Source organism: Lepisma saccharinum, unplaced genomic scaffold (assembly GCF_977018435.1).
Source record: "Lepisma saccharinum unplaced genomic scaffold, izLepSacc3.1 HAP1_SCAFFOLD_976, whole genome shotgun sequence".
In the NCBI taxonomy this organism is placed as follows: Eukaryota; Metazoa; Arthropoda; class Insecta; order Zygentoma; family Lepismatidae; genus Lepisma; species Lepisma saccharinum.
Genome location: NW_028143628.1, coordinates 33,632 through 56,850, shown reverse-complemented (window position 1 = coordinate 56,850; position 23,219 = coordinate 33,632). Strand labels below are relative to the sequence as shown.

Genomic DNA, 23,219 nt, shown 5'->3' with positions numbered 1-23,219 from the left:
TAAGGATTGTCCTGGCTAGTGTAAAATGCATGATTAAAAAGCAAGTGGGGACCAAATTGTTGCATATGAGGAGAGAGGACCAAGGAAATGATACACAAGACATTTAGAAAACGACTTTAAAACCACGAGAATAGGAATATGGTGGACAGTGGAAAGGTTGAAGGTCACTCAAGGCTGTAGCATCAAAATACAACATCCAGACTAAAAGATACATGATCGTAACATGTGGTAAATCCACAAATGACATTCATGAAGGTGAATTTTAGAATGGCAAATTACATCTATTTCTTTTGTAGTTTAATTTTTGATGTACCGTTTCAGGAAAGCACATGCTCCGTTCATCAGACATTTATTCTTAGCTTGATTAATGTTACAGTTATAACAATGGGATAAATTTAACAATAAAAATAAGCAGTTATTGATTGATTGATTGAGTTTTGTGTTAAGTCCACTTCATGCAGAGTAAGGTTAATCGGGACTGAACCTACAGTTTAAAGTGGGATCCGAATCACTAAGTGCCTCCTTCGGGTATCAAACCCGGGACCCCTCAAGAAGCAGTTATACAATGAAACTTGTCAATAATGTTAGGTTGTTGAACTTAATTGTGAAACAAGAATATTTTTTATAAGTATTATTAATATTTTAAATGAAGATGAAATTTTAATTATGGTTATTTTGTTAAATTTACTACATGATTATAACTGTAACACTATTTAAACCCAAAAAAAAATTAATGATGAAATGAGCAAGTGTTCTGAAACAGTACATAAAAAAATGTGTTCATGTGCATATAAGATCTGTAATCTATAGGAGAAATAATTACTCAATGGAAGCAATTTGGTCATACAAGAAAAACCTTACATCTATGATAGCATATTGTTATTAATTTATATGAACCAATGTGTAGTACGATAAATGAGAACTGAGCTGGTATTCATGGTCTAAAGATTGGCATATCATTGTAAAAATTGGGACAATCCAATAGTACTTTGACCTAATGCTGACACTAAGTGATATCCACAAACACTGATGTCGAAACTTTAAAATTAAACAATTTAAAATAATTTAGAATATTTAAAAATTTTAAATATACTTTTTAATTGGAGCTACCAGTCTTGCTTAGGAGTGTGCAGGATCCCGAAAAGTTGGGACCAGGATCAGGAAAAAAAAATTCCCATTCCGATTCCAACTTCAGGAAATGACTTCCGACTTTTCGGGATCCCGAGCAGTTGGGAAATACTGAATGGTCGTTTTAAAAAGTCGTCAATTCTAGACGTTTTCTGCATTGTAAATGTCTGGAAATTATTCGCTTTTGTACCAGAAATGCAAAAACAATCACTTAAGGTGAAAATGGCATGCAGAATTCAAGATTTCCAAAGCTTTGGGAAATTTTGAACATTTCGAATTTTTTCTATCCGGAATGTCGGATTTAAAAAATTTCCCATCCCGACTCAAAAAATTCTGTCCCCTCACACCCCTAATACAGTGCCTGAAATGGAAATCTTTACATAAGTAAAAAAAGCAACAAAAACAAGGGAAGTCTGATTCTTCTATGTTTTATAGCTTTCAAAATTTCACAATTTTTTACTTTCAATATTTTGTCATATTTCTACGAGCATCTACAACTTCTTGTAATCTTCTGGGCATTGAATCTGCCAAATCAAAATAAGTTTTGTTCATTGTCACCCACAACTTCTTGAGCAGCTCTTGTAACTCTGTGATGGTAGATGGTTGTTTTCATGTTAATTGATTCCATGCATTCTCAATTGGGTTTAAGTCAGGTGAGTTACCAGGCCATTCAAGAATTGGTATGTTATTGTCATTCAACCACTTTTTAACCGATTTCTTTCTGTGAGCTGGCACACCATCATGCATAAAGTACAGATATTCATGAATTGGCCAGAATGTCAACATATGTTCTTCCAATACTTTTATGTAATGGTCCCCTGTCATGGTTACTTTCTTGGGGAGAAAATATAGTCTCCCTCTACAATAAGTACCACTGAATGAAGAGTTTTAACAGTGTAAATCGGATGATACCGCAACACATTTTTCGGTCTTCACACAATTTTTGATACTGATCATAAGTGTAAACGTGCTTTCATCAGAAAACATTACATTTCACCAGTCTTCTGATGTCCAGTGTCGATATTTTCTGCAGACATTTAGCCTTTTCGACTTCATAATTGAGGTTACAAGCAGTTTCATGGCAGCACGACGAGCTGGTAAGTGAATGTTTTTCTGTAGTTGATGTTGTATGGTGCGAATGGATAGTCACTTAGCAGATCTGGATGCTTCTTCTTCAACTATGCAGTCGTAATCCATGGATTTGATATAACTTCACTTGTCGGTTCGTGGCGACGTTTTTTTGGTATCCCCAGAGCCTACTTTCCGTTTAGGTGTTACCATGCCAAGTGGTAGACATGGAGCTGCTTTTTTAAGGTCGTAAATAGCCTGTCTTGAAACTTGCAAATCAGCTGCAACACGAATCACAGACATACCTTGTTGAAGCAAAGCCAAGGCACAAGTCTTCTCTTCCATTGTCAACTTCTTCCTCCCCATTGTTTTCTTAGGCAGAAACAATGAAATGACGGAAACTGCACACTTCCGTAACACTGAGAAATTGTTTGCACTGGATACCACTACCGGGACTCTTTTTTCTCTGGTTCCTTTGTAAAGACCATTAGCCAAAGCATAACCACAACACTGTCGGCTGTTGTTCACTGAACAATCATAAGATTATAGACTCCTCCCACTTTGTTTATTTCGGAGTATAACAATGGCACAGTTGGCACACGAGATAACCATGGAAAGATTTCAATTGAGTTCAAATGTAAGATTTCCATTGTGGCCACTGTAATTTCACATAAGATAATTAATCACGAAAGTAATTTCAACCAGCAATGTTGTTGCCAAACTAATGAAAATTACACAGTTTGCAGTACTCGGACAAAAGAAAGATGCAGGCAGTGGAGATGAAATGTTTAAGGAGTATATTGGGGAAGACTAGAAGGGATAGAATAAGAAATGAGGAGATCTGACAGAAGGTGGGGGTAGTGAAGCTTCAGAACAGAATAGATCGGACACATGACGATGAGATAGTTCGGACACATGAAGAGGATGGGTGCAGATAAGACTGCCAGTAAGAGCTTACAATGCACAAGGTGTAAGACCAAAGGGGAGAACAAGATGTCTGTGGGACGAGCAGATAGTGGAGAATGTTAGGAGAAGTGGACAAGATTGGAACACCGTGGAAAGAGAGAAAGAAGACCAGAAGAAAATAGAGGCTTGACTTCTATGCTGACCCAGCCAGAGGCAGGAAATGCCGAAGGGTGATGATGATGACACAGTTTGCAGGATATTTAGACCCTGCAATCGTATTTTTGAAAACTCTGCTTGATTCCCAGATTCTGGAATACTTGACATTGGTGTCAGTTCAACCGTAAATTATGTTGCATGGAAGGAACCTTACATTAGGTGAAATTGATGAAGTGACGCTTACAAAAGGAACATCTAAGACAGGACTTCAAGTCAAAGTTTCGGTGACCAGATTGTGAGTCAATTGCTCAATGCAGTGTTTGGGCTTCCAAGGTGACAGGTAAGGCATGATGGTTAATTATGTTCTTACATACATGTCACAATAAATCTTGTGCTAGAAATGTAAGACAGGAAATCAAGAAACAAGACCTCAAACTCAAGAATCACAATGTTTCTGTTACATACAAAAAATGCACACAGACCACTTAAGGTATAAATAATTGTAGTGAGATTATATGTTTCAAATCTGATTCTGAGCAGATAGAAGGGGTGATCAGCCTCCAAATGAAACCATGCTTGTGTATCAATAAAAATTGTGAATAAACCTTCTTATATTGTATTTTTTGTCATTTTAACTTTTAACAGACAGTAGCCTCACCTGCCTGTAAGTCTCTATGGACAGGTTTCCAGGTGCATGTTCCTTAAATATGCAGTCATGTACGAAAAAATCTTAGTAGAACTATCTGCCAAAGAAAGGTGAGATTTGATTTCTTCCCTGGCCTTTCAAGGGAGGTGAAATTTATACATTTTCTCTACCCCCCCCCCAAAAAAAGGAAAAATAATATTACACAAAAATTATTCTTCTGCTCTATGGCCACTGCAATGAACTCAAGTGAATGAAAAAAAACTGATATGTATCACTCTTGCCTCCCTATAAGTCGTGTTGATAATCGTTAACAACTTACTGAAACATTGAAAAAAAGCTACATTCTCGAGATTCATGCATTACAAATAGAAATAATACCCGTTATGTTTTGTGATTCGACTATGTCATACCTTCGCATGTCTACAATGAACAGAACTGAAATAAAATGTGTATTTTCAGAGAAATGACACATTAATTGCTTCCATGTGGTCGATTTTATGAAGAAATATAGAATCTTGAATAAACTAATTGCAACATAATTATTTTACCTGCATTACTAATCTGCTTTGGAATGAACACATGCCACCACCGTGAATGCCTATGTTCTTCCTGCTTCACGTAGCAGCTCTAGCAGCCTTCACATGGCAACACATACTCCAGCTCTGCATCACAATTCCACGTTATGTCCTTGTATGAAGAGAACACATATGTCACGTATGAACGGAGAGATCCCCAGTACCAGTACTTGTCCTTTCTATCTTCTGCATCTCTGAAGGCTCCCCAGTTGACACGGCCAACTGCGTAAACAGGTTTTCCTGGGATTTCACTTTCAGTCTGTAATGGGGAAGCAGTTATTATTATTTTTATTGTTGTTGTTATTATTATTATGTTACATACACATATCCTTTCAAATCCAACAAACAAAATCGCTATCAGAATTAAAAATTAATGCTAACATATGTAGTTAAACACCAAAGCTATTTTTTAATATTATCTCACAAGATATTAACACAATGAAATATAATGTTAATCACAAAATATAAATAAGAAAATTATTTAGCAGTTGTACTGTTACACTGCTATGGGGTAAGTCAAATGATACAAATTCATGGTGTCCTGTGTTGGGGAAGGCATAAGTGTCTCAAAAATGTGAATTGAGAAAAAAAGTGAATGTTTACACATTTTCTAGGTATCATAATTTCAAGCAACTTTTATGGAAAATATTCTGTTGGAATTTCAATGCATTTAACATCATAATGTACTTACATATAAGTGAAAAGTATAAGGGATGCAATTCAATTATGAGTTTGAAAAATAGGGAATGTTCAAATATATGAATTCTTACTACAATGGAATGCACTCTTGTTGTAAATACTTTGCACATGATATCAGGTAACAACCAAAACATAATTACTGTGCAACTAATATAGGATGTCTTCACACCTGTCATGTTTGTAATGGTCTCATCAGTGGTGTATACTGGTTAAATAATCTGGACTATCTCACTATATCACAATGTTCAAATGGACAAAAAATTTGATTGTGGAGAGAAGAGGCGGTTCTTGTTCATTTTAAGGGATTTTGAAATATTGTGAAATATTAATGTAGGCCTAGACGAGAGAATACATAACAAACTTCTTAGCTTGTATATTTCTTTTGGAGTGTCTGAGACCTACATATCTTCACGATTTGAAGCTTAGGGTCTCCTCATTGGCGTAGTGGCAATGTCGTAGCCTTGAAGCAAAGGGATCCCAGGTACGATACCCGGTGGAGACATATAGTGGTTTCGATCCCACATTAAACTATAGGTCCAGTCCTCTCTGTTTGTACAAAGTGGACTAAAAACCAAACATTAGCAGCGGATTTGAAGCGTATCTTCATACGTAAGCCGAGTAAATTGCTCGTTAATTTAGTCATTCATTTAGTTCACTACACAACACAGCACATATCATTCACAGTATAATCCACGCACTGAACCCTACTCTATAAAGCAACCTGCCTTGAAAGAAAAAAGTTCCGCACACCAAGGAAATGAACGCCACTTGAACTACAGAACAAGAGTAGCTGGCAGCTTGGCACTGTCCTTTGTCAGTTTGATTATTTTTAGGTGCGGTCATAAACATAAACCATAAACAGACAGCCAACAAACTCCCGAACTTCACCTCACCCCACATCTACTCTGGGTTGTTTGAAGAGGTCAGCCACTGAGAAAGGAAAAGTCAAAAGGGTTGCTTGTGACAGAGAAATTCCCCCTCACGGGACTCCTCCTGCGTTCAAAGAAAGTGGGCAAGATTGCCAACTCCTAAGGAATTAATGTAACAACTTCTAACAAATAAGTGTGCCAACTCCTGAAATGCCATCATCTTCTTATTAAAATGAACAATTCATGCACATTTTCCGATCGATTTTTCTCCTCTTATGAGCCTGGGCTTCTTTTTATTATCTAGTAAAGAAGGATGGATACGGAGACACTTAAACACTAGACTTATCTAATTTTATTTTATTTATTGTTTGTTTCATTTAACTACCCTGATTTGTGTAAATCGTGGTAAGGAAGATGAAAGGATGAATGAGAGAGAAAGAGAAGTAATGGGGAGGAAACATTCATGGTGAAGTTTTCTGGTTTTTTACTTAGGTTTTTTTGTAAGTGTACTTTATGCTCAGACAGGCTAATTAGAACTGGACTTACAGTTTAACACCTTAGGTGCGGATGGTATACATATACATCATCTGCAATCAGTGACGTGCGGTGACGTCGACACTTGGGGTAGCAGTCAGTGGCATGCTCAAGGGGGGGGGGTTTGTGTGGGTCACACCCCTCCTCCATTTAGGGCCGTATTTCTATAAAAAACAAGAATTTCAATAACAGGAAAATATTGCAAAATTATGAATGTGTACTAGAAAAAAAAGTACACGTAACCCCCACTCACATTCGAAAATAAAAAAACTATTTGATTTGACTCTAAGCCAGAGATCCTGGGTTCGAATCTCGGATTGGCCATTTGTGTTCTTTGTGTGTATCCCTTCATCAATTTTGTCGTACCAAAGGTGGCGGAAAAGCGAAGTAAAATAAACCAAATTGAGCAATCAATCAATGATTTGATTTCATTTTTGTTACTTAGCGTCGCTTTTTTGTCACATTTGGTTAATTGCGAAGATGATACGATGAAATTGATGAAGGGACGAGCACAGGGAACGCCCATGCCCGGGTCGGGGTTTGAACCCGGAACTCCTGGTGTCGTAGCGCGCTGTGATAACCACTCCCCCATGCTTGGTTGATTTGGTGACAGGTAACAAAACACAACACACTTTTTTTGTAGTTCCTTCAATGATATTCATTTGACTGTTTGAGTTCTGAGATACATTTTTCATTTCAAATTATTTCATTATTCACTGCAACGCATAGGACAAGAATGCGAACTCATCACGGGTTCGAATCCTGGCCTGGATTGTTCATATGAGGTCCCTTAACCAATTTCATCATATTATCACTCAATCCTCATGGGTATGGTTCTGAAACAAAGCAGTATCTTTTGTCCTTCAAACCAACAAAATAAACAACATGTTATCAGTTAAGATATCATTATCATGTTTTGTAATGATGAAGAAAATATTACATTATACATTTATGAAGTATGAACATAAATATTGGATATATAATCTCAGATGCATAACACTGTCAAACATATACATGTGTGTATTAAAAATAATTTACAACCATGAATCAATTTTCGATTATCAGAATTGCTTTGAGTTTGCAATTGAGAAAATATGCTACTATCTGAAATTGTCAAATAATTAATCAATCTGTGTCTACTCTTAATGTAGATCACACTTATAGAGAATGACATCACACTGACAATACCTTGTGAAAGCTCATTACTATAATATCTTCAAGTGCAAAGATATTATATGATCATGTCAAAGTCCTTTGATATGTTGTAATAGGAAGTCACAAATTAACGTTGTTGCTCATTTAGAATAAAACAACTAAAATATACCTCATACCAACAAAATTTCATCACAGTCTGTATAAATATTTTATCCTAGCAAGTGCATTGATAAAATAACACATCTCTAAGGCTTAATTGACTAAAACCTTTTTAACGTAGTCATGTGTGATTTCAGAAGTCATCAAAAATATATCTAACATAGCTTTAATCCAAAACATGGTAAGAATGGTTATCTCAAAAGATACTTGATACTTACGATCATTATCAATATAAGACACGTGGCTCAGAGTAATCACTTATGTAATTAAGTACATTTATATTATAACATAAATGGAACATTACATTCCCTGAAAAAACTAGTATAACTGGTCTTAATATGTATCTTTCCTTCATAAATTTATACCCCTAAGATGTGGAAATAGTCAACCTTCAATCATCATATATAGCAGCATCATCGTGTGGCTTAGCTTGATAAGTGTATTTGAAATCATAAATACCTAACCTATCAACACTACACGATTACTATTGGAAGAATCTAAACTTGATAAAGCACCAAAGGTACATGTGCATCATAAAAAGAAATATATATATATTCATATAATAAATATTTCTACATTAAGTGTCACAATAGGACTCACTATTGCCTTTACGTGAAAACTTCACAATGCTTTCATGCAACTGTGGCATGGAATTATGAGTGACAAGCTTGGATCATCTAGTGGATGTCTCTGCTACATGTCAACTTCATAAAATATACGAGGAAACATCTTCAGGAATTATTGACTTAACAATTCCCTAATAGCAAATAAAATAATTCTCGTATATAAGCATGGGCGTCCGGAAGGGGGGGCAAGGGGGGGCCGTGGCCCCCCCCCCCTGGAAAACGAAAGTCAACCAAAAATTACATATTTCACACATATATTTTAATTTCAGGCACAATAATGTATGTTACTTATTGCACGAACATGATAAATTCAAATTTAAGCAATGTTTTTTGAAGGACGAACACTATTATTGAGGAAAATATGCCATGTTGGCCCCCCCTGGAAAAAAATACCTTCCTTGCCCCTCCCTGGAAAAAATCCTGCGGACGCCCATGTATATAAGTATTTTAAATGCACTTACATTCTTGGTACACTACCACTACTTAACTAACATCTTGGGTAACATCTTTCACCAGCTATTCAAGTTTGTTACATATATGAACTATTAAAGTGTTTTAAAATTTGCTTTTGTTGTGCATAATAATGCCAAGTTTCCCACAAACATGCAGAGTTATATTTAAGTGTAATAAACTTAAATATAGTGATCATGCAACTAAATTGTGCATAAAATAAATCACAAACTTGTACTTCAAAATATTATATTGTATTTTTGTCCATCAAAATGAACAGTAGTACTGTGGCCAAATATACCTCCCTAGACCAACAGTCTAGAAGATACTCCCAACCAACCACCCTTATAAGTTGATGTGTTAAGCAGTTACTACATCTATGTAAGATATAGCAGCTAAAGAAACATCAACTTGAACTTGTCTAACTTGGGCAAGAAACTTCTGCACAAGATCACTAATTTTACATTACAAAATAAATAAATAAATAAATATCATGTATATGATTACTTAAATATTTAATTTGATTCCTAAATTTAATTTTGTTATTGGCTTTGGAGTCTCCAATTAGAAGCTGAACTCCGAGTATAAGCAGAGTTTCTATAAGTTTTGCTACGGCCACCGTTACTAGTTTTGCTACGGCCACCGTCACTATCTGATCGGTAATATTCTATTTTATTATAACCATGACCATTGTTATTGCTCTCTCTGCATACTGTGTTTTGCACCCTTGTAACACATGATTGTTTATCATGCTGCTGTTGAATTTGATTACTAACATCAGAAGATGTTTGTTCGTTATTATTAGAAAAAGTCCTAGAATTTCTATAGAATTTATTAAAATATCTATCCTTATTTATACTATTATTTCCATTGTTTCTTTCATTTGAATTCAAATTCCTATTTTGATCCTTAGCATGTGAAACATACGCTACTCTAGCCTTATTCTTCGGATTATAATTATTTCTGTTCATGTCATTGAACCGTGCAGGATTATTTCTTAAAGATTGAAAATTTTCAATTACTTGCAACGTTTGCTGCAATGTACGTACGTTATTGATCACCATGTGTTCACTAATCCTGTGTGGTAATAATGAGGCTAATTGTGCTATCAAATGAGGTTCTTCAGCATGAGGCTGGGTAGACTTCAAAATTTTGTAGTTCTTATTTGCATATTGTAACAGGGTTACATTACTCTCTTTTGTAAAAGGAGAATTCAAAGTTTGAGTCAACTTTACTGATTTCCAGCGGTCATTCTGATAATGTGCCAAAAAAGCCTCTTTAAATTCAGAATAAGTGGTAAACTGATTCTTTACTTCTAAGTACCAAGTTCTAGCACAATCAGTTAGAAGTTTTGGTATGTACTTCAAGAATTGACTTTCTTTGATGTCATAAATATCTAGGTTTTCCTCTACTTTTTCTAAAAATTCCGATGGTGCAAACTCTAAAGATATCCCATCAAAATGAGGGAAATGCCTCAAGTCCTGTGGTTTAATGAGAACTTTAATTTGACTCTTATTACAATTAGTCAATGGAACATCTACTGAATGACTAACATTAGTCATATGACCAGCATCATGTTGTGCATAAGAAATTTTGTCATCAACATTATTATAAGCAACTGATTTGTTCTTCCTCAATTTTCGACGCTTAGATGCTAATCTTGTATTTCGGTATGGACCACTAAGCATACTTACTCTATCATGATCTGAATCTGTACTATTATACATCTCAGATTCAGTATTCACTCCTATATTATGTCTAACAAGACTACTTTTAGGTGAACCATGACAAACTTCATCTTTATTCCCAACTGTATGTTGTCTCTGATTTACAGTGTGAGAACTCATTCGAGGTGTACAGTCACGCTGTGCTTTAGCTGTATTTTTAACTGCTCTTATATCATGAGTTGATACTGGCGTTAATGCATTATTAACTACACTCATGATATTGGTTTCTATTTGTAAAGTGCATTCTTAACACCTAATTCCAAAGAAGAGTTGATATTGTCTTTATTATTTACATCATGCAACTTATGCAATTCATCATCTCTATAATACTTATGCCTTGTACTAATATCCACCGACTTATCACTATCAACATCACTCCTAATTGCATCATTCTCTGGAATGCGAGTGATAATAATATGCCTTGCACTGCTAGACATAACATCTTCATCAACCTCATCATGTTGTATGCCAATAGATTTGACATCAACCTGTGGTTCAGTTGAATGAGCATATTTGGTTTCACTTCTTAATTAGATCATTACTTAATGTACCAAGTGATACACTACACTGAGCACAAACCTCAAGACATTGATCCAGTTGAGAAGTAAACTGTTTGGATAAATTACTAACTGTATTGTCTAATTTTTTATCCATATCCGCAGCAAGATAAACTAGCTCATCATTCATCCTTTGATCCAGTAATTGAACTTTCTTTTCTAACTTTTCTGTTCTATCTAAGCATTCTTTACGGAACTGTGAAATATCTACCTTAATTTCTCTAAGTTCCTTACTTTGAGCTTTACTGGCTTCAATGCTTTCTTTCATCTGACCTTGCACTGCAGATACCTTCTTTCATTTCTGCCTGCTGCGATTTGAGCATCATCACAATGTCAGCCAATGTGATCTCCTTCTCCATAATGTTAGGTATTGAAACTAATATCAGAAACAAGAATATTCACAACTCAATAACTTATTCTTTCCTATCCAATAATTGTACCATTTTAGTCCTCATAATCTAAGTTTAACCTTTTTTGTCAGTATAATTCAAACTCAGTATCAGCACAATAGGTAGTAGCTATGGTGCTATATTGGAAAGGAAATTTAAATTTACATATACTGATAACTTTATAATTATTATATTGATAAAAATGAAAGAAAAAAACTAGAAACAACAAAAATTACAATAGCATCAAATTATGCCTTTGTTTACAAGAATATTTATAAGATATCAATGCTATACATAAGAAAAATATATATATATATATATATCTTTGTTATCTCCTTCCAGGATAAAGCAAGTCTTTGTATCTACAATTCTGAGCTTCAGTTTTCGAAATTCATCATCTTCTCAAATCACCTCCAAACGTAGAACATATAAGTGTCACTCTATGCGACCTTCCTCCAAGCACTCATTTGAGGAACTGTAACATTCACAAGCCAGCCGCTTAAGGAAGATGAAAACAGATACTCATTCACTGCTTCAAACTCAACATGGCATCCATTATACATATCAGTGTCATTCCACAACTTTCGAATCTCTATCAGATTATATCATGATCAAAGTTCATTCAAGTCATAAAAGGCTTCTATATAACTTAAACATCCAAGTTATTATCACATTGCCAAGTTTAATGCTTTAAAAGCAACAATTATTGTACAAATATATCCCCATTCCATAATGCTAAATTTGTACTTATCTTTGTTCCATCTTGAGCTCTCCACCAAGTCACAGACAACTAGTATTAGAGCAACTAGTTCCAGCCAGATTTTTTAGTATGTGCAATCTTCAATTGTTTTTGTTTTATATTTTTGTCCCTAAGTGCTTAACATCTTGAATGTTTGTGTTGTAAATGTACATATTTGCTCTGTTATAGCTATTTTACTATGTATATTACAATATATTTATCTATTGATCACAATTACCATTTTTTGAATGTTGATACAAAATACCAAGTATGACATCACATTGTACATTGAACAATTTTAAAGAGTTGACCTTTGTATATAAACCTTGAAGCCAATGCAAATGTACACAATTTGAATAAATTTAATTATAAATTTGAATATATCATATCTTTGTTGTCTGAAAGAACACATATGATTGAAGATATTTGTTTTTCATATTGCCAGTCCAAAATAACTGTTATGACTAACTTATTATAAATATTGCACAAATGTGGAACTTTGAACTTAGCCATTTTCAAATGTTGTTATGACAATGTAATATTTTTATTGTCATAGTGGCTTTAAGACAATAAATATTGTGATTTGAATATAATTCGAGATGTGAGATTGATTGATCTATCTCTGCTAGACTAGCTACTCCTCAGTGCATGTCACTGTCTGCAATGTGCTGTTGCAGTGCAGAAGACGTATGGATACACCTTGTGTTTGCTTCGACTGCAGATGGCATATACAGTGGACACTCGATTTTTACGTTTTTCAAGGGACCAAGCCAGAAAAAACTTAAAATGCAAGAAAAATGTAAATTCGAGGAAAATTTTGTAACATTTTGCTATTTTGGGACCATCAAGATTGAATGTATAATGCGGGAAAATGTAAAATCGAGGAACATAAAATTTGGGTTGCACAGTATATTCACCCAGACAGGATGCCCAGGCAAGGATTCGAACCCAGGACCCCTGGCATCGTAGACCAGTTCCAATTCTGTCCTCGGCTTACTTTTGATTGGTATGGCTTGTTGTCCCGCAACATGGCAGTGCAATCTAAGGTGTCAGGCTTTGTGCTCAGGCTACAGGACGTGTGCTAGTTCGAGTCCCCGTGGGAAAGCATAACAAATATACAACAATGACTGCAGGTTCCTTATGCTGACCACACATCACCTGTCACTGGTTGGCTGATCGCTAACCTCTGCTGAGGCATGTGGGAGTGAGGCTGATAGTCCATAGGTTCCCCTTTGGAGCAGGTTTCTATTTTTTGTGGGTTGTTGCTATGGCTTTTGCATGGAACAATGAATAAATTGTGTAGAATACAGTTTTTTGTATATACATACCTGAAATCAAAAACAAATATCTAAGTAGATAGGAGGCAACGGTGAGTTTGATAGTAGCTCAGTGGTAGAGTCAATTTTTTTACATAAATTTTCAAGAAGCTAGCCAGCCCTACATTTGCCTGACTCACTCAGAAATACTCAATGAATAAACTTCAGTTGGGATGGTCAACCATCTAATTTCAACCCCCGTTATCCTGAAAGTTCATTGTAAGAGGCAGAAAACATTTGTTTTTAATACAAGCCGGCCAACGTTATCCTCCGTGGCTGTGCGGTCTAAGGCACTGTGCTTTGGGCTCTGACTGTGGGATGGCACGAGTTCGAGTCTGCTTGGGTTCAGCCTCTGGGTTCTCGGCCATTGCGAGGAAATTGGGGAGTTACGAGTGAGCAGCGTAACCCAGTCATAAAAAACTCCTATAATGGCTGGGGGTTCGACGTGCTGACCCCATTACTGGTTGAAGATCTCCACACCTCTAGGTAGAATTGTGGGAGGGAGACCAAGGCCCTCCTTACGGGCTGTAGAGCCATGGGTTATTACAAGCCAGCCAACACTTTGTTCATCCAGAAATATATTAACCTCTAATGCCTCGATTTTCATAACATCCACTGGCCTCAGAACTTCCCTTACAATGGCCATGGCAGCTTCTGCAAGAGACTTCACGTAATCAGAATCCTTTGTAAAGAGAGCTTTGCCGACTGTATTGGTTCTTCCCAGGGGTAGAAATCCTATCGGGAATTTCCTTATTGCCTCTTCATTTTCAGGTCTTCTCAGGAGCCCAGTAACTGCCTGCAAAATATTATTATTATTATTATTATACCAACCTGTTAAGACCATTCAAAAATGATAATTTTATGCCACTTCACATAACATTGTGGTCGAGTTTTTGTACTGATCTACTCCACAAAATTAGATATATTGAGCAGTATGCAAAATGCCACAAGCACGAAAGCATCCAAGCAATGCTCAGCAAGGCAGATATTCACTCATCGAGAAGACTGATCATTTACTTGACAGATTTAGTGTGTTTTGCTCATTGAAGAACCAACAGTACCATGCATGCATATTTTTTACACCAATATTTCCTTACGACACAAGTTAAACATGTAATACACCTTGTTAGTTGAATTTCTACAGAAATCATATTGAATTTGAAACTGTTAAGGCTCACCTGAACCTTTGGCCAATATCAGTGATACCATTTTCAAAATTATATCTGCTTAGAATTCATTCTAGAACATTCACATGAATCTGTGTGGTTTGCTTTCATAGTTGTCCAGCTATTCACAATAGTTTACAGAGTTCCCACGTGCATTAGAAATGTATTTTCCCTGAGTTTTCCAGAATCGTCCAAGTTTTTCCAACTCAATACACAGTGCTATAATATTTTTTAATTTATTTTACAATACACTACATTTCCCCTCATAGCTATACCATCCTCACCTTTTTTCAGTTATTATTAGATTGTTATTTAGCATAGCTTTTCAGCAGCTTTTTAATGAATGAATGAATTGTTGTTTTAAGTCCACTTTATGCACAGAAAGGCTAATAGGGACTGGACCTACAGTTTAAAGTGGGATCCGAACCACTATGTGCCTCCAACGGGTATTGAACCCGGCACCCATTGATTACAAGGCAACAACGCCACTACTGCGCCATCGGGGAGGCCCTCAGCAACTTTTGATTAATGACAATAATGAGGATGAGTGATGATATGACAAAATTGACAAAGAGATTCAGAAAGAACACCCATGTCCAGCCCAAGATTCAAACCTGGGACCTCTGGATATTATTACAGAGTGGCCACTCTACGACCATGATAAAATTCAAGTATAATTCCCAGTTTTTCAAGGCGAACTTTTAAAAAATTCAAGGGTCAAAGTAATGTTTTCTCCTTATTTCAAAATTACAAGTATTATCGCCTCTCACCATCCACACACACACACAAATAACTAACAATATAAAGGGGCTGTATGATTTCAATGTATCCAAAAATTCTAATTCAATTCAATTAAACGGTGTGTATATATACTATTTAAAATATTCAATTTAAGGTACGGAGTTTACATTTGTCATTTCAGACTTGAAATACATCTACAAACCCAAGTCACAAATGTTACGGGATATAATGATCAAATCTAATTCTAGGATAATTTTGTTTTATTTTCCAAGCAACTTCCTTTTTTCGTTCCTCAATAGAAATAAAAGCTTAACTGTGAAAAACTTGCCTCAGGGCATTTGTAATGTATGAATTCATTTGATTAATAAAAGTCCATCTATCACATCTATGTAGAAAAATTCACGTAGAATTCACGCATAATTCCCGGAGCCAATAATTCATGCATAATTCCTGGAATTCCCAGTCAGTAGCCACCCTGTATTATTATTACAGATGGGACAGCTTAATTGTTACTTTATTGATATCAGTGTATCAGTAATACTAGTGATAATTTTACCAATCTGATATATTTATAAGTAGTCTGTAATTTAGTGTAGTATTCTGCCATTTTGTTATTATTCTTATTATACAATATTTATGTCATAGTTTTGTAAAGTAAATGTCTAAATACATAGTTCCTTATTAACTCTAGACCACTAACCCATCCTAATTTTTACGAGCTCAATTGTCTTACAAAAATAAAGTACAGTAGGACGTAATGTAATTTCAAATTAAAATCTAACTGACAATAATAAATACTTTACATTTTGAATATTGAAGAACATTTTTGGCACTTTTATTATTACAAAGAAAAAGTTTAATTTGCAAAATATTATTTTTAAATCAATTATCTGATGCAATATTTCAGACACTAAATTTTGCATTTCCAAGACTGTTAAATAACAACAACTGTAAATAAAATAAAAAGGTAAATGAGAAAAAAAAAAATGTTTTGATAATCACAAATGGTTTTGTAGATGGTTTTATCAGTGAACATGTTCCTTCCAGTAAGTGTTTGTGTTCTAGGGTTAAAGACAAAACCCCTTGAATCATAACACCATTAAGCCTTGTTTCCATGATTACGAAAAACTAAATATGCTGACCAAGGCAGTAATTTATTTTATTAAAAACATAAACTAAACGTAACGTTTCAACCTTCTAGCAAGGTCTTCTTCAGACTCTGTATCAAGTACAAAAGTAACAAGATACAAAAACAGGGCCTTATATAAACACAAACATTACTCCCTCCAGACTATTTAGAAAGTTGTTAGGAACTTTCTAGCAGGTGACTTTCACTTTCACCTACTTTACTTTCACCTCAAAAGCTAAACTCAATTACTTCCATATAGAATGTGGTTGGACTTTTAATCTCATGATCTTTTCCCTTCATTTTTCTTCCTTCTCCTCTCCTCTTTCTCTCTTGTCCTTTCAGACGTCTGTTGCAGATGTGCTGACATTACAGATTCATTACTCGACCGACGCACATATTGAACTGCAAAATGTGTTTCATCTGAGAACACAACTTTCTTCCAGTCGTCTTCTGTCCAATTTCGACGAGTACGGGCCCACGAGAGAAATTTCTTGCGCATTGCAGCCAAAAGAAATTGTTTTTTCACTGGTTTCCTGGCTTTCCGTCCAGCTGCAAGAAGTCTACGTCGTACGTTGGAAACGTCCAAATGCACTCCTTTGTCCCTCAATTCCCATGTCAATTCCACTGCAGTTAGAGTCTGTTTTTTTTTACTTTTCCTGAGAAGAAATCGGTCATCATATGGCGATGTCTTCTTCTTCCTCCCACATTGCTCCTTTTTATTAGGTGAAATGGAACCAGTTTGTCTGTACTGCTTGATAATTTGATTTATGGTAGCTACCCCAACAGAGAATTTTGCAGCTATCTCCCTTTGCGTCATAGACATATTTTGCGATAAAGTCACAAACACAGAACGTTTCCTAGGTGTCGTATCCATTGGCAGAATCTCACAGACACCTCTGCAACAATTAGCCTACTGATTATATGGAACAAAATACAGTTACGAATGCATAGATATGTACAAAAACGCAAAGGATCAACACACAAGATGCCCGACTGTGTCAACAATGCTCAAGTTAATGCGGGAGATAAAAATAGCCACAGCATGTACATTGCTGCCACCTACTGGGCAAGTGCTGACAATTCAGACAAAAAAGGAGCTTGTTCCGATTAATTCGCACGGGACTGTATATCATCTCCTGTGTGTGCAAAATCATAAGTTTAAACCTTTTTGTCTCCGTTCTTAACTACAGTTTTGCATGTACAAAAGTGAATTTTATTTTTCTAAAACCAGTCGCAAAACTGAAAAGCTACAGAATCGAAGAAAAGATACACACACAATAAGGATTTAAAAATTTCTAAGTAAAAACTAACAAACAACATGCTCCGTAAAGAAAAATGAACTGCACATAAAAGAAACCTGAAAATAACATGCAATAATAGAATTGTTTGCATTTCTCACAAGTAAAAGGTCACTTATGTTGAAACAAGTTGCCCGGTAATGCATATATTTTTGGAAAGTATGTGACAGTCACGTTTACCGTCGTCATTATCATTATTATTATTATTCAAATCCATAGCGGTCAAATAATGTGCTTAATCAAGGTGTTGAGTGTCTTTAATTGTATGTATATATATATTTGATGCACCAAGCCAACGGGAGGAAGGAGACGTTCGCGTGTCTTAAGGGTGAGCACCTGAAAGGTCACGTTATGCGTCTAAAGCTTAGGAAATTCGACCGTAATGACAACCATTTAAATATCTCGGTTTTCAGCGGTCAGATTTATTTGAAACTTTTACCAGCGCAGCAGCATGTGTGCAAGGACGGATGTGTGGAGTTTCGTCGCGATCAAGCAACAATTACGGATGCAAGATCAAATTGGTTGTAATTGATCAGTTTGTGGGCACTGATTGCAGTTGAGCTATGGGCGACAGCAAGGCGGAAGCTTAATCCGTAGAAACCAAACTTCGAGCATGACCCGTCCAGGTTGGCAGACAATAGAGCGAAGTGTAATGACCTCTCCGGAAGCATCCCTTCAACAAGCGCCGAGCGTCCTTTTTCGAAATCGGAATAAAACGAAGGACATGGTTTTTCGACACACAGTCTTACCGCGATTCTTGTAGCGAGAGCACCTCCATGCTACCTCTCCGTATACAGTCTTACCGCGATTCTTGTAGCGAGAGCACCTCCGTGCTACCTCTCCGTATACAGTCTTTCCGCGATTCTCGTAGCGAGAGCACCTCCGTGTTACCTCTCCGTATACCGTGGACTTTGTTGTGCTTCGCGAACATCAGTGTAGATAGGCAGTAAGTCCACACGAGTGCGCTTACCTCAACCGCTGGAGGAAGTTGAAGCGAGACTGTGTTTCCGTGATAACCTTACGCCGTTTTGTGAAACGAGGAACATCGAAAATTATGGCGGGCTAGAGGAAGAAGAGAGATGAGGGCGTTACCCTCGATTCGCCCGATGTCAGACAAGACTACGACCCATGCCTACAACATGCCAAGAAACGACGAGCTACGCCGCCTGATGCCTACCAGCCACCACGGAGAGAGAGAGAGAGAGGTGTCGAACGCTGCCCTGTTGATGTCCCGATGCGCCGACAATGCCTACCAGCCGCCACGGAGAGAGAGAGATGTCGAACGCTGCCCTGTTGACGTCCCGATGCACCGACGAATCCTACCAGCCGCCACGAAGAGAGAGAGAGATGTCGAACGCTGCCATGTTGACGTCCCGACGCGCGAGATCGTCCGACGGTGATGGAGAAGACGCCGACGAGCCAAGAACGACCACCCAGATGCGACGTCCGAATCGCGCCTGACCACGGAGATGTTCACTGATCCCGAGAGGAAGAGACGCCGAGGAACCAGATGTAGGAACGCTCTTCGCATTTTCATTGTCGCGACCTTTTGTGTGACTATTAAGTGATTTCAATCGCCCATGAAGATGACAGGATGCACCGTGAAACCTGAGAGTTGGTAATGTATTCATCTGTATGAATGTCAACACGTACCGGCTCGATTGATATGTAGAGAACGCCCTAGAAATTCGTCAACATTTTGAAAATGCCCACTCAACTCGAACTTCATACCGAACTGCCGTTGCGCTTATCATTTGTAATTTATTTACAATACCTAACACTGAAACATCGCCTAGCTGACCCTTCACTTTTTCTGCCATTCCTCTACCATGACTATCAGCATAGATGAGCACTTCTGGTTGACTAACACTCGATTCTTCTATTTTCGAGATGTTTGTGGTTGTGTTTTTTGACTTCATATTTCTTCTGTACGTTCTTGAATTAGTTTCTGGGTGTATTTCTTCAGTATGGAAATCTTGTAGTGTAGAAAATCTGTTTTTACTTTCGAAATTTATTCTATCGATGTGATGTTTTTTCTTTGTTGATTTCCTAACCACTTGAGGATGTAGTATTTCTTATTTCCTTTGCCTTTTCTATAGTTTCTAGTCTGTTTTTCAGGGCTTCATTTTCATTTTTTAACTCCTTTATATCACTTTGCAGTAGATTCACTACCAGCAAAAGATTCGCGAGTTCCTCGTTTTCAACACTTTTTTCTCCGTTTTCACATTGCGGACAGAACCATTCACTGTTTTGGTCGATTTCTTCATCGGCATTCAGGTTGCCGCACTTAAAGTGTAACCATTCGTCACACATGTCGCACAGAATTCCATTTTTTACAGATCTTTTACACTTTGCACATTTATCATCATATTTTGTCTTCAATTTGAGAGGAGCTGATAAAAGCACGTCTTCGCTCGTTGGCGCCATCTTAAGGTCTGCAATCATGTCTAATTGTGCTGCAACAAGCTATGAAAACTATAACCAGACAACTAGAGGAACTTACATAAATTATCATAGATTTCCAGTCGATAAATGCGTAAGTAAACAGTGGATTCATGCTTGTAGACGAAATGTAAAAAATGCAAGTGTGCAGTGCCAATTATTGTGAAGAAGACTATGTGCGAGATCTAAAAGCAGAATTTCTGTATTTTCCACCAAAGAACGTGCTGAAGCCAACTGCAGTGCCATCCCTAAAATTACACCCAATTTAAGAAATTTACCTACTTTAGTACCAAAAAACCGAGGAAGATGTGCCCTATATAAGCTAAAGACTATGCTGCCAGAAAAGAGAAAAATATATAGACGAAGATATATACACAAACTGCAAGCAATGTTTCGTAGTTTGAGAACATATTCGATCGTCTACAAAGGAGAAACACACGTCTGCATTCAGAAGCAAATAAATTAAAGATTACAAACAACCACTATCAATCTGCGGTAACATTATCGTATGGGTAAAACGGATTCATGTAAGTCGGATTTATAATTACTAACAAATTCATTTATTTAACACAAACCGATGTTGATTGTGATTTGTATGTTCACATTATTGTGAAAAACGTTGTCGAAAATGTGCATTTCGAAGATCGCGTACTAACTTTCACGCTATTGGAAATTAAATTCGCTTAGTACATCTTCAATTCGAGTTACATAGAGTTGTATGCACAATGGTAAATATTGCATGAGTGAATATTACACCCATAATTGAAATTTTTGCAATTTTGGTATTTCACAAATACATTGTAAATAATTTTGTACCCTTGTACTCAATACAAACCATTGGATGTTACGTTATTTCTTTGTAGTACATTTCTGTCAAAAAGAGCAAGATCTAAGACTAGTGTAATGCAAGTTACTTCGTTAATGTACAAATGTGTGTCGCATATCAGCTTTGGAGTATATTTTCTGGTTATACAACTCAGCACACATGGAAATGGAAATGAAAAATCTGCGGACAAAGTTCTTTAACGAATAATAGTTCGTACACTTGCACAGTCAATCATTGTGAGTTCATGTAACTTTTCTCCTTTATTGTTTAATTAAACTAAGAACGAAGATATTTTCATCGATATTCTCAAAGCGATTCATTTACCGTTTCTATTCTATGGTGTGATCATACATCTATTTCTATAGGCTTGAATTTAGTAGGTTAAGACATTTAAGTTTGATGTTCCTAGCACTCCTCAAGTATTTAGAGTAGGTTAAGTTAGTTAAATTAGTACTTGTACACTTTGGCTCGTCTTCTGCACGCGTTTGTATGTAAAGTTCTTAATACGAAAAAATACTTTTCAGAACTATGACAACGATAACTTGTAGCCAAATTTGAACCAGAGAAATTTAAAATATCTGCAAATTACAAACTGGAATTGCGTTTTCAATGTCTGAAACTAGAATCTTACAAACTATTTCGTCATTCTTCCTCCACATAAAACTTTCCAAAAAAAATTTGCATGTGGAACTTTGATCCGTAAATTATTGTACATTAAATAAATATATGAAGCAGGTTGAGGATTCTTTCGAATTCAGAGTAAGTTTCAAATGCAGAGTAAAATTTTATCTAGATTGCATATTGCATCTTTCACTTGATAATTTGAAAAATAAAGTTACATTATGGAGAACGGTAAAGATTGGATTTTAAGTATATCAGTATAATGTTAATACTTTCTGATGTTATGTAAAATATGAAATGTTCTTGGAAATGATTACAACGTTCTGAATGAATAAGAAGGAACGATTCAGTTAGAAAACTAAATATTAGGTTTTTGTACTGCGTTGTGTTAAATGTTGTAAACTGATTATACCGGACTGCTATAGGATTAAAAATTAGGGATATTCAAGTTTCGACTCAATTAAAAGTTAACCAGTAGAACCACATAAAAACGATTTACATCCAAATTAAGCTTATTCAATTCTGTGTTAATCTATAGTTACCAATTTATTTCTTATTATGCCTTCTATTTTTATCGTCGTGAGAACAAAATAGGATTTTTTTTTAGTTTCGCAAACTATCGCTCTCTTTGAAATTCAATAAATAAAGAACAGTTTTTTTTATTTATAGATTATATATTATATATTGTATTTATTTATTGTCCAAACTCTAATTTCCATAATTTATAATCCGATAGTACTCCTGGGACGTTCTGTGAGGCCCGTAGTACCTCGGAGGCCTCTGACGATCTCCGTGGGGGAGTTGTTAGAACAGCGCACTACGACGCCAGGGGTCCTGGGTTCGAATCCAATCGGGTAAGACATTGATTTGTCCTTAATGAGAAAATGAGAAATTAGTAAATGTGATAGTATATGTGGAAACAAAGATTGATTGATTGATTTGCTTTACTTTACTTTACTTCTTGTGTCACTTCTGGCTTATTTGCGAAGATAGGGTTGAGTGATGAAATTATGCAATTGATGAATGAACACTCACAAACATCCATGCCCAGGCCAGGATTCGAACCCTGACCCCTGGCGTTGATGCGCGATGTGCTAACCACTACGCCAAGGAGACCGGCTTGTGGAAACAAAGAAAGAGATCGAAAGGGGGGGGAGACTACCTCCTTTCATATTTAAAAAAAGACAGAAAAGCAAAAATAAACCAAATCTGTCAATCAATTCTTTCTTTGTAACTCTTTCACTATGCAATTATTCTTTAGCATGAAACGTTTTTTATTAAAATCATAATACGATTT

At 36.2% G+C, this 23,219-nt stretch overlaps 1 protein-coding gene across 1 annotated transcript in view; it reads right to left on the bottom strand.

Annotated features, from left to right (window-relative positions):
• Positions 1-11,506: 11,506 nt before the first annotated feature.
• Positions 11,507-23,219, bottom strand: part of LOC145983458 (coiled-coil domain-containing protein 134-like) — a gene marked incomplete at its 5' end in the record, with an annotated part of 35,617 nt that continues 23,904 nt past the window's right edge. Inside the window, 2 exons of the mRNA XM_083116564.1 lie at positions 11,507-11,631; positions 14,222-14,495. Of these exons, the coding sequence (XP_082972690.1) occupies positions 11,507-11,631; positions 14,222-14,495 (399 nt within the window). The remainder of the gene's footprint in view (positions 11,632-14,221; positions 14,496-23,219) is intronic.